Below are 12,436 nucleotides of genomic sequence, written 5' to 3'. Positions count from 1 at the left end.
CAGTGCTCCTTCCCCTCCACCTGGCTGCCTCCCTGGCTATGGACCAGGAATAGGACCAACTGGGCCATACCAGGTCATACTCCTTGGGGATCTTGAGCAGGAGGGCGCGGCGTCTGCGGTTGCCGGACAGGATGAGGCTGACCTGCTGCAGGGGCCGCAGCTGGATGGTGCGGAGCACAGAGAGCCTGCCGTCCACCACGCAGATCTGCCCGGGCTGCAGGTGCACCAGCACAGGCCGGGAGGGCTCCTTGTGGCCCTGCCATTCCAATGCTGGAGAGACAGGGCTCAGGGTCAGCTGGGGCCAGGACAAAGGAGGCTAGCTTAGGGCTGGAGTTAGGTCAGGGCCTCCGTAGTTCCTGGCCCCTTCTTGAGTACTGAGGGTCGTCCGCTCCCCAGTAGTCCTGCTGTGCCTCTAGCCCACGTGAAGAATAACTACCATTTCCTGAGTGTTTACTGTGTGCCCAATACTGTACCAAGTACTTGGCATGAACTAGTTAATACAATCTTCATAAACTTTCATGAGGTAAGTGCTGTTATTATTCCTGTTTTACAGATTAAAAAATAGGTTTAGAGAGATTAAAAAAATCTGCCTAAGGCCCAAAAGCTCAAGTGGTGGAATCAAGATTCCAATCCTCCACCAGTGTGACTCTGGACCTTCATTAATTACTTCTCTGTTGCCTGAAATTCCAGTGTAAGATGCCACAAAGCATCTGTTGCTGAGGATTCTAGAGAGTCATGGTAAGCCTATGAAATGTAGTCAAGGCCCTGTGACTCCTCCCCATGAGTCTATCACATCCCCTTTATGTGGGACCACGGGGAGGATCTATGGAGGGTGGAGGACTCCAGGTCCAATTTCCACCTGATGCCTCCATGGCTCTTCCCACCTGCCCTGACCTGCTTGGAGGCCTAGAAAAGTGAGGCCTTTTCCTTAGGCTGCTGAGGTGGGAGCGGTCTGCAGCCCTGAGTCATGTCCTCCCCCGCAGCACCCTGGCCAGCTCCAGGCCTACCTTCCATGCCCCCCACGAACTTCTCAGACATGATGCTCTGGCGGTTCTGGCCCTGGAGCCTCTTGAAATTTCTCCTTCGGAGCCGGGCAACAATCCAGGCACTAAGCAGGCTCACTGAGAGGGCAGAGGCAGGAGGATGCTCAGAGGAATGGTAGGAGTCTGAGGAGATCAGTGGCCCCTTTCCTTGGCAAGGCCCCCTGCTCTCCCCACCTCCTAGGTCGGCTCATTCATTGTCTCAAACTGTGAAGCTCCCCGGTGGGGAGTGGGGTAGGGGTGGGGAAGGAGCTTTGGGTAAGATGCCAACACAGCCTCTGCTGCTTCCATCACTCAGTTCCCTTCCCAGCCAGAGACTAAGGCCAGAGTCCTTGTGCCAGAGACTGGACCCACTCTGCCATGCAGCTGGTGGACTCACACATAGCCATGCCGAACTCTAAGTCTCAAGCTAGTTCTCAACTGGCTCTCAAGCAGGGTTTGCCTTGGACAGTTTCCCAGGCCCAGGCTCCTGCAAATAACTGTGAAATACAGATTCCTTGTGACTCCTGACCAACCTAGGCCCTGGAGGGACCCCAGGAGAACAGGAAGGCAAATTTCGCTGGAGCTGACTTATCTGCAGGTCAGACACTTCTCATGTCCCCTCCTGCTCTGATGTTTTCGTCATGTGCCCAAAGAAACAGTACTCCGCATGGTCAGTTGTTAGAGATGAAACCACCCCACTGCCACCCCTTAGCTTATGCATTTCACCCAACACCACCCTGCCCATCACTTTTACCCAGGGGGAAGCAGCAGAGAGTCCCGATTGTGACGCCAAAGCCAAATCCACTGCCTTCAAAATAGTCCCACATGATGGAGGGACCACAGGCTGGCAGGCCCTCAGTGCTGAGTTGTCTTGGCTGCGGGCAGGGGTCTCCTGGGGAGACAGAGGAAGCTAGAGTCCTGGGACGTGCCGGGCCAGAGGCTCCGGCACAGAATCACCGAAGAGGTCAGAGTGGCAGAAAGGGTAGAGTAGGGGGGCCTCTGGGTAGCAGAGGGGTGAGAGCTGCTTACCCCTGTCAGTATACCAAAAATGTGGTGTTTGCCTAGTGGGGTAACATGTGGGGTCAAAAATGAACCTCAGCCCTCTCTCTCCCTCACACGCACATATGTACACACACACACACACACACACACACACACACACAGCCCTTCCCTTGTCACTGCTGTGGGATTAGGCTATCCTCACTGCACTGGACCTTCCTGATACCACACCCACCCCAGGCTCAGCCCAGCTGATGGGAGCCTTCCTCCCTAGGTCTCTCTGAGTCTCAGTCTTGCCCCCACTTGGGTACCCTCTGAAGTTGTGCAGAAGGGGACCTATACAGCCACATGTGGCCACCTTGGTGCCCAGAACCAAAGTTCTCAAGGGCAGAAACATGGCTCACTGCCTCCTTGGAGTCTACTGCCCAACTGCACCTGAACCAGGCCCACGGATGAGGAGGGATGAGACACCAGACCCCAGGCCCCTCCAAGCACCCCCTGGTCACTCACCCATATGCCAGAAGAAGACATTGGGCTGCAGGGCACTGGGGTTCCTGTTGGTGACAGCCACTAGAACATCCCGTAGGGAAGTGTTTCTGATCTCTGCAATTTCTTCCTCAGAGAATAGCCTGGGGGTGGGAGAAGTGGTGAGCTGCTGTATTGGGAGAGAATTGCCTGCTCTGGCCCAGGAACCCAGATGAGGAAAGAAACCCAGAGGGGCCGAGGAGTGTGGGAGGCCGGCTGGGAATCAAGGGCCCATGGGGCTGCTGACATTACTTGCAGAGGGCCTGGGGCCCAGGCCAAGGTGAAGTCTGAGGAAGGGACCCAGGCAGGCCTTACCCATTCCTGGTGTTCTCAAACCAGTAGCGGTCGCCATCCCGCAGCCTCACAAACTGGTTAAGGACGATGGTGCTGAAGAGGGGCCCGGGGTCCCCATGGCTCTCCAGGAGCCCCCCGGGGAGCAGCTCCAGCTGGGACAGGTCCTGGTTGTACAGGGCAGCTGTGGCCTCCAGCAGCTGGGCCAAGAAGGGACATGAGTGAGTGCAAGGACCTGGCACCTACCCTGGGGCAAAGAGGTAGTGCGCAGGGATCAGCCCCTGGGGTGATAATGATAAATGACAGTGACAATCACTCACTTATTATGCCCCAGGCACCGCTCCAAATGCTTTACACAAGTTAACTCATTTATGGGAACTCGCTCACAGATTCAGCTACCTATTTTAGAAAGTTGAACAAAACGGGCAGCCAGTTCCCTATGTGGCTTGTGCTCAAAATGGTATGAAATTTGAGGGTCAAAACCAGTACAAAAGTTGGAAAGGTAGAATGATGTATTAGAAAAGGTTTCTATTCTTAGAGCTAAAAAAGTTTTTAAAAATCAAATCCCTGCATATACATTGCTTTTTGGAGACAGACTTCAACATTATATGAGCAGCATTTTCTACCTGACCTTTACTTTGTTCTTTTCTCTGCAATGTAAACAAACATTTGCCCAGCTTAATTCCAGTGAGGCCCAGGTAAGCTAAAGATTTGCTACTTTCGGTATGCCTGGTGATTCCTATCTTTATACTGATTTTATAAAGTTTACAAGCCCCATGTGTGTATTGCTTCTTCATCAGCCTTTCAATTCTCCACTTTCCAACAATCTTATAAAATGGTAAGGACGAAAGCAATAAAACAAGCATGCAATTGTAGAAATGCTACTATGCCAAGATGCTAAGGCCACCAAAACTAGTCTGTTGGCTGGCAGGCAATACCACTTTCCCAGGCGATAGCTCACGGTGTGACAGTTGACTCTCCAAAGGCAGCTTGAGTATCAGTGTATAAAAAAGTATAGCTTGTTCCTGGGTTGAGGACCTTCTACACCTGCTCAGATGGTTGTTGGGAAGAGCAAATGAGATAATGCCTATTAAGTGTCTAGCATGCAAGAGATGCTCAACAAACATTTGCTAGATCTGCAGAGTCACAAGATATACTGCCAAATCCTGCTGGTCTGGTAACTTCCATCCTGGTGTATGATACTGGGAAAAGCCACCTGGGTGAGTCCCATCCTTCTCCCCAGGGACTTGTCTCTAGTGTTTGTGTCTCACTGCCTCCCTTCCATGTCTTGGGCCAATGTGACTTGGGCCAATGTGCCTTGGGCCCTCCCACCCTGCCTTCTGTGTCCCAACCCCTCCTTACGGTATGGTTGCTCTGGGAGAGTGCAGGGTTGATGTCCTGCCATCTGGTAATGGGAGGAAGACCCAGGGCTGCCCTGGCCTTGGTATAAGAGGGCAAGCCCAGATCCCGGCCCCTTTGCAGGCAGCCAGCCAGGTGGTCTGTACGAGAGAACTTCAGGGGCCCAGGCCAGAAATCTGGGGATGAAATAGCAGAGAGTTTGAGGGAGCTCAGGGCCACCACAGCTCCACTATCCCAGGACCCAGGCTCCAACCAGCCCCAGGTGGGACCAGAATGACACAGAGGGAACCATGGTCAACACATCTCTCAGCAGTGAAAGAGTACAGACTCCCAGGCACAGACACTCCTCCTGGCCTGACACTGGAGCTCCAACAGAATCCCCACCCAGGGGCCAGCAGGGCACAGCCTTCAGGGACAGCCTCAGCCTCACCTAGTACATCCTCAACCACGACATGGTCCTCTCGCTCAGCGATCTGGGAGGCCATGCCCAGCAGTAGCGCTTCCACATCTTCAGCTCTTTGTAGGTTTGGATGCTTTGGGAATGGGGAGAGAAGATGGGGCTGGAGGTTGAGCAGCCAGGCTCTCCCCACACCACAATCCATGTCCTGGGCCCACCCAGTGCTGATGTTTGCTCTGAAACCAGCAGGCCATTCCTCCTCCATAGGTTGATTCCCCACTCAGGGTGAGTGATGTCCCCATCCAAAGCTCATGCTGCTGGGAGACAGGTCCCCACAAACACAAGGGATCTAAAACTTTACTTCTATTTTAGGAGACTTGACAGTATGATCAACAAAGACACTAGAACATCTAGGTCTTGGTCCTTGCTCTGTTAGTGAGCAGCTGTGTGACCATGGGCAAATCACAGGACCTTTCTGAACTCGGTGCCTTTTCCTTAATAAAAAGGGCATTAGGGATAAATTAAATTAAGTTAAATTAAATTAAAACAATTAGGAGGATACTGAGGTCTTCTTCAATTCAGCTTTATGACTCTGATTCTGTTCTTCCCTCTTCTCCCTTTTCCTTCTACCTCTCTTCTCCTCTTGTGAATGCTCCACACAAAGTATCAGATTTTGCTTTAAATTATTCGTCAATGCTCTTTACCCACACTGGCCTGGTTTGGATGGGACAGATTATCCCTGATAATCTCAGAACTCTTCCTTCCTCCTTGTTCCCCCCTCAACACACACATTCACACATTGCCTTAGGTATGTCTAATCGGGACATTTCCTTGGGGGGGGTGGGATGGCTGGGGTACTCCAAGGCCTATGGGGGACTTAGAACTGTCAAGGGAGGAAAAAAAAACCTACAAGGAAGGAATGAATGTAGAGCCACACCTTCATAGGCCTCGCTGTCCCTCACACAGGCCTGAGGTGGAGGTGGAGGATTGACTTTCGAGCATGTAAAGCTGGCTGCCTAGGCCCTACTGCCCCCCTTCATCATACACCTCATACACCTCAGACACACACACACACACACACACACACACACACACACACACACACACACACTACACACATACATCCACCCATATATGTGCCCCCAGCCCTGACCTTTCGGCTCCAGTAGCTATTGCAGACCCGGAGAGCTCTGGAGGTACTTGAGTTCCTATTGATGACCTCCTGGAAGTGACAACTGGCATTTCTGAAATGCAAGGAGCAGGGGAATGATGACTGAGGCCATGGGGTCCTAAAGTCAGGCATCAGCTCTGGTCTCCAAGACTGTACATAGCCAGGGGCCCAGGTCACTGTAAACATTTAAAAACATGGGGCGCCTGAGTGGCTCAGTCATTAAGTGTCTGCCTTCAGCTCAGGTCATGATCCCAGGGTCCTGGGATCAAGCCCTGCATTGGGCTCCCTGCTGTAGGGAGCCTGCCTCTCCCTCTCATACTCCCTCTGCTTGTGTTCCCTCTCTCCCTGTCTCTCTGTCAAAAAAATAAATAAAGTCTTAAAAAAAAACCATTTAAAAATGTGCCTAAAGCATGCACATGCTTCCCTTCCCCCATCTCTTTCTCCATCTCTCTATGTATATATTACTAAATAGCATGGGGCTCTGTTTAGAGCACCTCTTCTCTCCTGATTCCCAAAGAGTGAGTGTGTATATATATATGTGTGTGTGTGTATATATATGTATATATATACATACATATATATGTTAAAACATTTTTTTAAAGAGTTATTTATTTATTTGAGAGAGCGAGAAAGTACATGAGAGCAGGGAGGGTTAGAGGGAGAAGCAGGCTCCCCGCTGAGCAGGGAGCCCGACACGGGACTCGATCCCGGGATTCCAGGATCATGACCTGAGCCCAAGGCAGTTGCTTAACCAACTGAGCCACCCAGGCGCCCCTATGTTAAAACATTTTAAAAGGATTTTTAATTGTTCTTTTGAAATTACTTGTCTATGGATAAGTCAAATGCTATGATTTCTTGGCTATGATTAGGCATATCCAAAAATTGTTCCAGAGTAAGAAAATCTAACCTATGAATTAGTTTTTTTTTTAAGATTTTATTAATTTATTTGACAAAGAGCGCGCATGCGCACGCAAACGAGCAGGGGGAAGGGGTAGAGGGAGAGGGAGAAGCAGACTCCCCACTGAGCAGAAAGCTGGAGGTAGGGCTCAATCCCAGGACCCTGGGATCAAGACCTGAGCTCAGGGCAGCTGTTTAACAGACTGAGCCAACCAGGTGCCCCTAACCTACAAATTGTTTTAAATTATAATGCAATTATAAAAATAAACTGACATGTTTTGTTCCATATACATTTAATTAAATATGTATATTTTTAGTTTAAATTTCCCTTTTCCTTATTTTGGAGTCAAAATTTCTCTTCAGCTCTCACGCTTTTTTAATTATAATTCTCTAGAAAGGCTTGCAAGATCCAGGTCCTGTGCTTATAGTTAAAAATGCCCCCAGTGTAGCGTCAAGACCTAAGATTCAGACCAGCAGGCTTTGTGACTCACCCTCTGAGCCTCAATTAGCCTGTGTTTAACTGGAGGATTAATATATACACCAGCTGTAGGAAAATGGACATAAAGTGCTTCAAAACCACAATGATGTCTTTTTAAACAGTTGTTCTTCCCCCTCCAAATTCATTGTTCTCTGGGGAAATTAGCATTTCAGACTGATAATCCTTTCCTGAGGGCAGATTTTTCTCAAATGACATCCCCATTCCTCCCAACACACAAATGTTTACGCTTTGCCCTCACCTCATGTAGACCCCAGGAGGCACCATGGTGGAGAAGAACTGCTCAGAGGCCACCAGGAACTCTGGGGAGATGCTGGGGTCCAGGAAAGGGTTGTATCCTGGGGGAAGGGGAGAAGAGAGAGGATAGTAACATTTAGCCCTTAAACCACCCACCCTCCCTCCCCACCCTTTCTCCCCCCACCTCCAAAAAACTCCTGCTAGCTCTCCCATTCTCCCTCCCCATCCCCTTACCTGCATACTTCGGGGGTGTTTTCTGCAGGAAGCTGGGCAGCCACTCATACAAAACGATGTTCTGAGGGTCAACAGAGGGCAAAAGGGAGGCAAGCGCTGGAGCAGCCACGCTGGGAGGGTCTGAGCCCCAGGAAGGCTTAGGTGGGAGGTGAGGGCCAGGCAGGGGCAGTCAGCAGGGAGGCAACTCCAACAGGACAGGTACGGACGCCTGTCCCCCACTAGGAACACGGGATGGGCGTGGGCTAATGACTAATAACCACGGCCAAGTCTCGTGTGTGAGGGTCCTTTGCCTGCTCCTCATCTTCGGGGTCCATTCCTAGACGCTAGCTCCAGTTCTGGGGAGCAGTGTCCTCCCGGAAAAGGGTGTTTCTGGGGACTGCTTGCGCGAGGATGGAGGGCTCTGCGGGGCAGCGGAGTCTCCCACGCAGCAGTCGGGGTGGGGACGGGGGGGGCGGGGAGAGGGCGCGTGACTGACCTGGTAGGTGGCGATGACCCTCTTGCGCGCGTGCTGGAACAGCTCCTCTTCCCCCCATTGCGGGTGCTCGCGGGCCAGCCGCTGCGCCCACAGGTTGTGGTAGCGGAACCACAGCAGGCCCAGCGCCTGCAGGAACGGGTCGCGGTTCCCTCGCTCCGCCCCGAAGGCTGCAGGCGACGCGGGGCCGCAGGGCAGGAGAGGAGCGGCGGTGTGACCACCAACTTTGCCGCCCGCAGCCCGCACGCCGCCCGCAGCCCGCACCCCGCCCCGCGGCCTCACCGTACAGCCCCCGGGGCCCGCGCTGTCCGGTGGTGGGGTCGGGCGCCATCCACATGAGCAGGGGGCTTTGCGCGTTCCGGGGGAAGGCGGGGTCGGGCCCCGACGCCAGCTCTCCCCCGGAGAAGCTCCGCAGCGCGTCGCTCCACGAGTGCGAGGAGCCATAGATGGCGCTGCCGTCCAGCCAGCCCGTCACCTCGTTGGTCTGCAGGGGGCACCGCGAGGGTGAGCCGGGGGTGAGCCGGGGGTCGGGTAGCGGAGGCGGGTGTCAGTGCGCGAGGGGGTGGGAGCCTCTCCCCGCCCCGCCCTGCGCTGGCCTGGCCGCGAACCCGGGACCCCGCCCGCCTCGTCTCACCAGGTCCCGGGGATTACTGGGGCTCTGTCCGGTCTCGGGGTCCCAGCGGCTCCTCTGGAAGGGGAGGACCACGTCCCCGCGCCGGTCGGGATCGAACACCGGGTCCCCGGGCGGGATGTGGATGTTGAGGAACTCGGCTGGGCAGCCGGGGGTCTCCACGCTCACCAGGTCCGAGAGCACGTGGTAGCCTGTCCACAGTGGGGAGGGCGTGCAAGGACCTGCCTAAGGACCATTCTCCCTTCTGCATCAGGTATCTAGCCCTCCCTTACTCCCCTTGAAGCTTCAAAAGACTCCTCAGCCGTTTTTGGCAAGTCCAAGTCTTGACCTCCCCCACCCTTCCCAATCCTTTGTTACACCCTGGTCCAAAGTGTTTTCATTGCCAGTTTGGTCTTCTCCTTGGTAACTGGGAGGTGCCGGGTGAGTGTGCCTAGGCAGTCAGGCTGGGAACACCTGCTCCAACATGCAGCTGGGAGCAGCCTGCCTAGAGAACCTGCCAGTCTCACTACAACACTGGACACTGGGAATCAAATGTAGGCACCCTGGGTGGCCAGCAGGAGCCTGGCATTCCTGCTGGGAGCCAACAACCCACAGTCACTGGGGTCCGGCCACCCACCCTAGCACCCCCATTTCGACACCCACGCCCACCAGCCCTCTTGTCAAAATCAGAATCCTGCCCTGAGACTGTCCTAGGAGTCACAGTGGGCAAAGAGTAAGAACAGGGTCCCACCAAAAGTCCCTACCAGATTATTGTCATGCTCCTGCCTCTACCTGCAGTCCCATCAACAGCTCAATGTGGGGCAAATTTATGCCTCCCCCAACCAGACTTTCTCCCTCTACTTTTTCTTCCCCAGAAAAAGAAATACAAGACATAGCTTTCTTGACTTAAGCAAAGTCATTTTAGGCCCCAGACATCTTGTGATTTATGCCTACTTGCACAAAGCACATTCTTGAGTTATCGTTGCGGGATTCAAACCCCTTTGAGCACTGAGATATCAGAGCAATTAAAAGGCAGAAAATTGATGCCAACCCTTGCCGGCCCATGTGACTTCCATCAATTAAGACCTGGACTCTGTCACTCCGAGATGACTTTTGCCTAAATTCTAGGCTTATCCCCCATTGGACAAGTGCCTTCATGAATGCACTTAAGGTAAGGTACCCTTACCTTAAAACTTCCCCAGTTTTATTATTTGGGAAGACACTGCTTTAGGAAATATTCACCATGTTTTCCTTTACTTGTTCTAAATAAAACTCTTCCTATTCTTGTCTTGGTTTTGTCTTTTGGTTCAATATCCACCGAGAGGCAAATCCAGTTTTGGGTAAGAATACCCCATCCCATTGCCTCCCCCTCCATCTCTCACACGCATCTCTAAGATCCTCCATCACTTCTCTCCCTCACTCCCTGACTCCCCCCTCAGACACAGAGGTGTCCAGCTGACCCTACTGGCCTCCCTCCCCCAGAGGTTGAGGGCCTCACCGAAGAAGACTCCTAGCACTGTTCGGTTTCGCAGGGAGGCCTGCCCTGCAGGGCCCCTCATGGCAGTGTTGCTAAGGTTTCTCGGGTTGGGCAGGTGGGGTTCTCTCAAGGGCTGGTACACACCATCCGCGTAGCTGGCCGGGACCAGGCGCTGCAGCCGAGAGCCTGGGGTAGGAGGGGTAGGGACAAAGATAAATCCCCAGTGGGGCTCCCTTACCTCCTCTCTCCCAGGCTTCCCTCCAAACCACAGATCCTAAAACCTTAAGAATGGATGAGCCTTTGCTGGTACCTGCCAGGCCTTGCCCCTTCGGGCACCCCTGCCCCTGGGGTTGTCTCTATTTGGCCCTCACCTACCTTTGCTGCCCCATCTGTGCTCCATTAGGTTGTTGTACCACCCATCAAATCGCTGTACCTCCCAGGAAATGGGGTTCTGAGCTCCTGTGTGAGAACAGAGGGAAGGGGCAGCTGGGCGAGTCCTGGCATGAAAGGACAGGCAAGCCTGAAGGATATGGCTCTTGGGAGCACTCAGTTGTCAAGGGAAGAACTCAGGCAGTGAGGGCAGAGGAAGGGTCCAGAATCAGAGGTGGAATGGGGGTCCTTCTGGTCAGTAGATCAGATGACCAGTTAGATTCCTTTCCCCAAACTAGAAGGTTATAGGGCTAAAGCTCCCTCTCTGCTCACTTCATAGAACAGAACAAAGAAAAGGACCCTCATCAGCCAGCGAGACCCATTCCTGATTGTCTTTCCACTCAGACCAAGAACAAGATCTCGGAGCTCCCCTCCTGCCCCACACTCCCACGTGCATGTGCACACCCATGTGTGCACACTCGCTCACCAGCAGGTCAGAGAAGGAAAATGACTCAGGCCCTGGTGTTTGAGCAGAGAACTCAGCTAAGGATCCAGGACTTGGGGCAGGAACTAGCACACCTATATACGTGTGATCTCTAAAATAAGATGAACTGGTGGCAGAACAAGGGGGAGGAGGGCCTTTGGGAGGGAGCATAAGGGAGAATGCCTTCTGGGAATAAGTGGCAAGAGCTGACTAGAAAAGGAAAATCCAAGGTCAAGGCAAAGAGAGAGCTGGAAGGAATGGGAATGGGAACAGCTCTGTCCTGGGAGAAGCTGCAGGGATCTTATTGCCCAGTCAGAATAGATCATTCCAAAGGTCTTCTCCGCTTCCTTTTCCTGTATCCTCCCACCCTTGATGATAAGGAACTGGCTATTTAAAAAAAAATTATTTATTTCAGAGAGAGAGCATGATCAGGGGGAGCAGCAGAGGGAGAGGGAGGAGCAGACTCCCTGCTGAACAGCTGGGCTCGATCCCAGGACCCTGGGATCATGACCCAAGCCAAAGGCAGACACTTAACCAACTGAGCCACCCAGGCGCCCCAGGAACTGGCTCTTTTTAACCTAACTTGTAGCACCTTAAACCTACTTCCCTTCTCAGAGACCCAGACTTCGGAGAATGGCCTCAGATTCTAGTAAGAGACTGTCCAAAGCTGACAGAAACAAGACAAAATCGAATGGACCGACCTTATTAGTGGTGGTGGTTGGTTGTGTTGTTCTTTTTTTTCCATATTGTTTTAAAACACTGGCGACTTCCCTCCAGCTTTGGGTCTAGTCTGACCACAAGATCCTTTATTATCTTGTATGCCTCATCAGTCTTTTCCCACTTGGGATCAGGGGTCCTTACATTATGAAGAAAGAGCGAAGACAGGGGAGAGAGAAAGGGCCTCCAGACGGTAAGGAATGAAGAGGAAATGCTGACACAGCAGGGTTCCTCTGTTCCTAGTTATACTTCTTCAATCTATACTTACCCATGGATGTCCATGACCCAACCAGGAGTGTCCATGCCAGAGCCAGGCAGAAGCCCATGATGAATATGATAATAGGGCTTAGGTATTAGAACACCCTAAAATGGAGACCCTAGAAAAAGAGAACAGGAAGAATGAGTCCCAGCAATTCAGAAGAGTCAGGCCAGGGCCTCTGCAGGCCCCTGTGAATCTAGGTGTGGCCTGGGCCAACACCACAGTGAGGAGCAGAGAGCAGGAGACACACTGTCTCCCAAGAATCTTTCATTCATTCAACAAACACTTGACAAGCACCCACTATGTATCAGGCACTGACCTAGGAACTGGAGGTTAAGTGATGAACAAAGCAGACAGAAACCTCTGCCTTCCTGGACTTACCTTCTTAGATTAACTGAAAAACCTTGCTTTGGCCCAGCT

The 12,436-nt window shown here is 52.6% G+C and overlaps 1 protein-coding gene across 1 annotated transcript in view; it reads right to left on the bottom strand.

The window, feature by feature from the left end:
* DUOX1 (dual oxidase 1) overlaps nt 1-12,136 on the bottom strand; it is a 29,337-nt gene extending 17,201 nt beyond the window's left edge. Inside the window, exons 1-16 of the mRNA XM_035728087.1 lie at nt 12,026-12,136; nt 10,563-10,646; nt 10,209-10,373; nt 8,735-8,922; nt 8,383-8,584; nt 8,104-8,270; nt 7,629-7,689; nt 7,399-7,495; nt 5,747-5,837; nt 4,627-4,729; nt 4,200-4,372; nt 2,862-3,037; nt 2,532-2,650; nt 1,777-1,914; nt 1,008-1,121; nt 71-270 (exon numbers count right to left, since the gene is read on the bottom strand). Of these exons, the coding sequence (XP_035583980.1) occupies nt 71-270; nt 1,008-1,121; nt 1,777-1,914; nt 2,532-2,650; nt 2,862-3,037; nt 4,200-4,372; nt 4,627-4,729; nt 5,747-5,837; nt 7,399-7,495; nt 7,629-7,689; nt 8,104-8,270; nt 8,383-8,584; nt 8,735-8,922; nt 10,209-10,373; nt 10,563-10,646; nt 12,026-12,083 (2,136 nt within the window). The 5' untranslated portion in view covers nt 12,084-12,136. The remainder of the gene's footprint in view (nt 1-70; nt 271-1,007; nt 1,122-1,776; nt 1,915-2,531; nt 2,651-2,861; nt 3,038-4,199; nt 4,373-4,626; nt 4,730-5,746; nt 5,838-7,398; nt 7,496-7,628; nt 7,690-8,103; nt 8,271-8,382; nt 8,585-8,734; nt 8,923-10,208; nt 10,374-10,562; nt 10,647-12,025) is intronic.
* Nucleotides 12,137-12,436: the final 300 nt, after the last annotated feature.

The sequence above is a fragment of the Zalophus californianus genome, chromosome 6 (assembly GCF_009762305.2).
Source record: "Zalophus californianus isolate mZalCal1 chromosome 6, mZalCal1.pri.v2, whole genome shotgun sequence".
Lineage (NCBI taxonomy): Eukaryota > Metazoa > Chordata > Mammalia > Carnivora > Otariidae > Zalophus > Zalophus californianus.
Note: the sequence above shows the minus strand (reverse complement) of the source record. Positions and strands in the feature narration are given on the sequence as shown.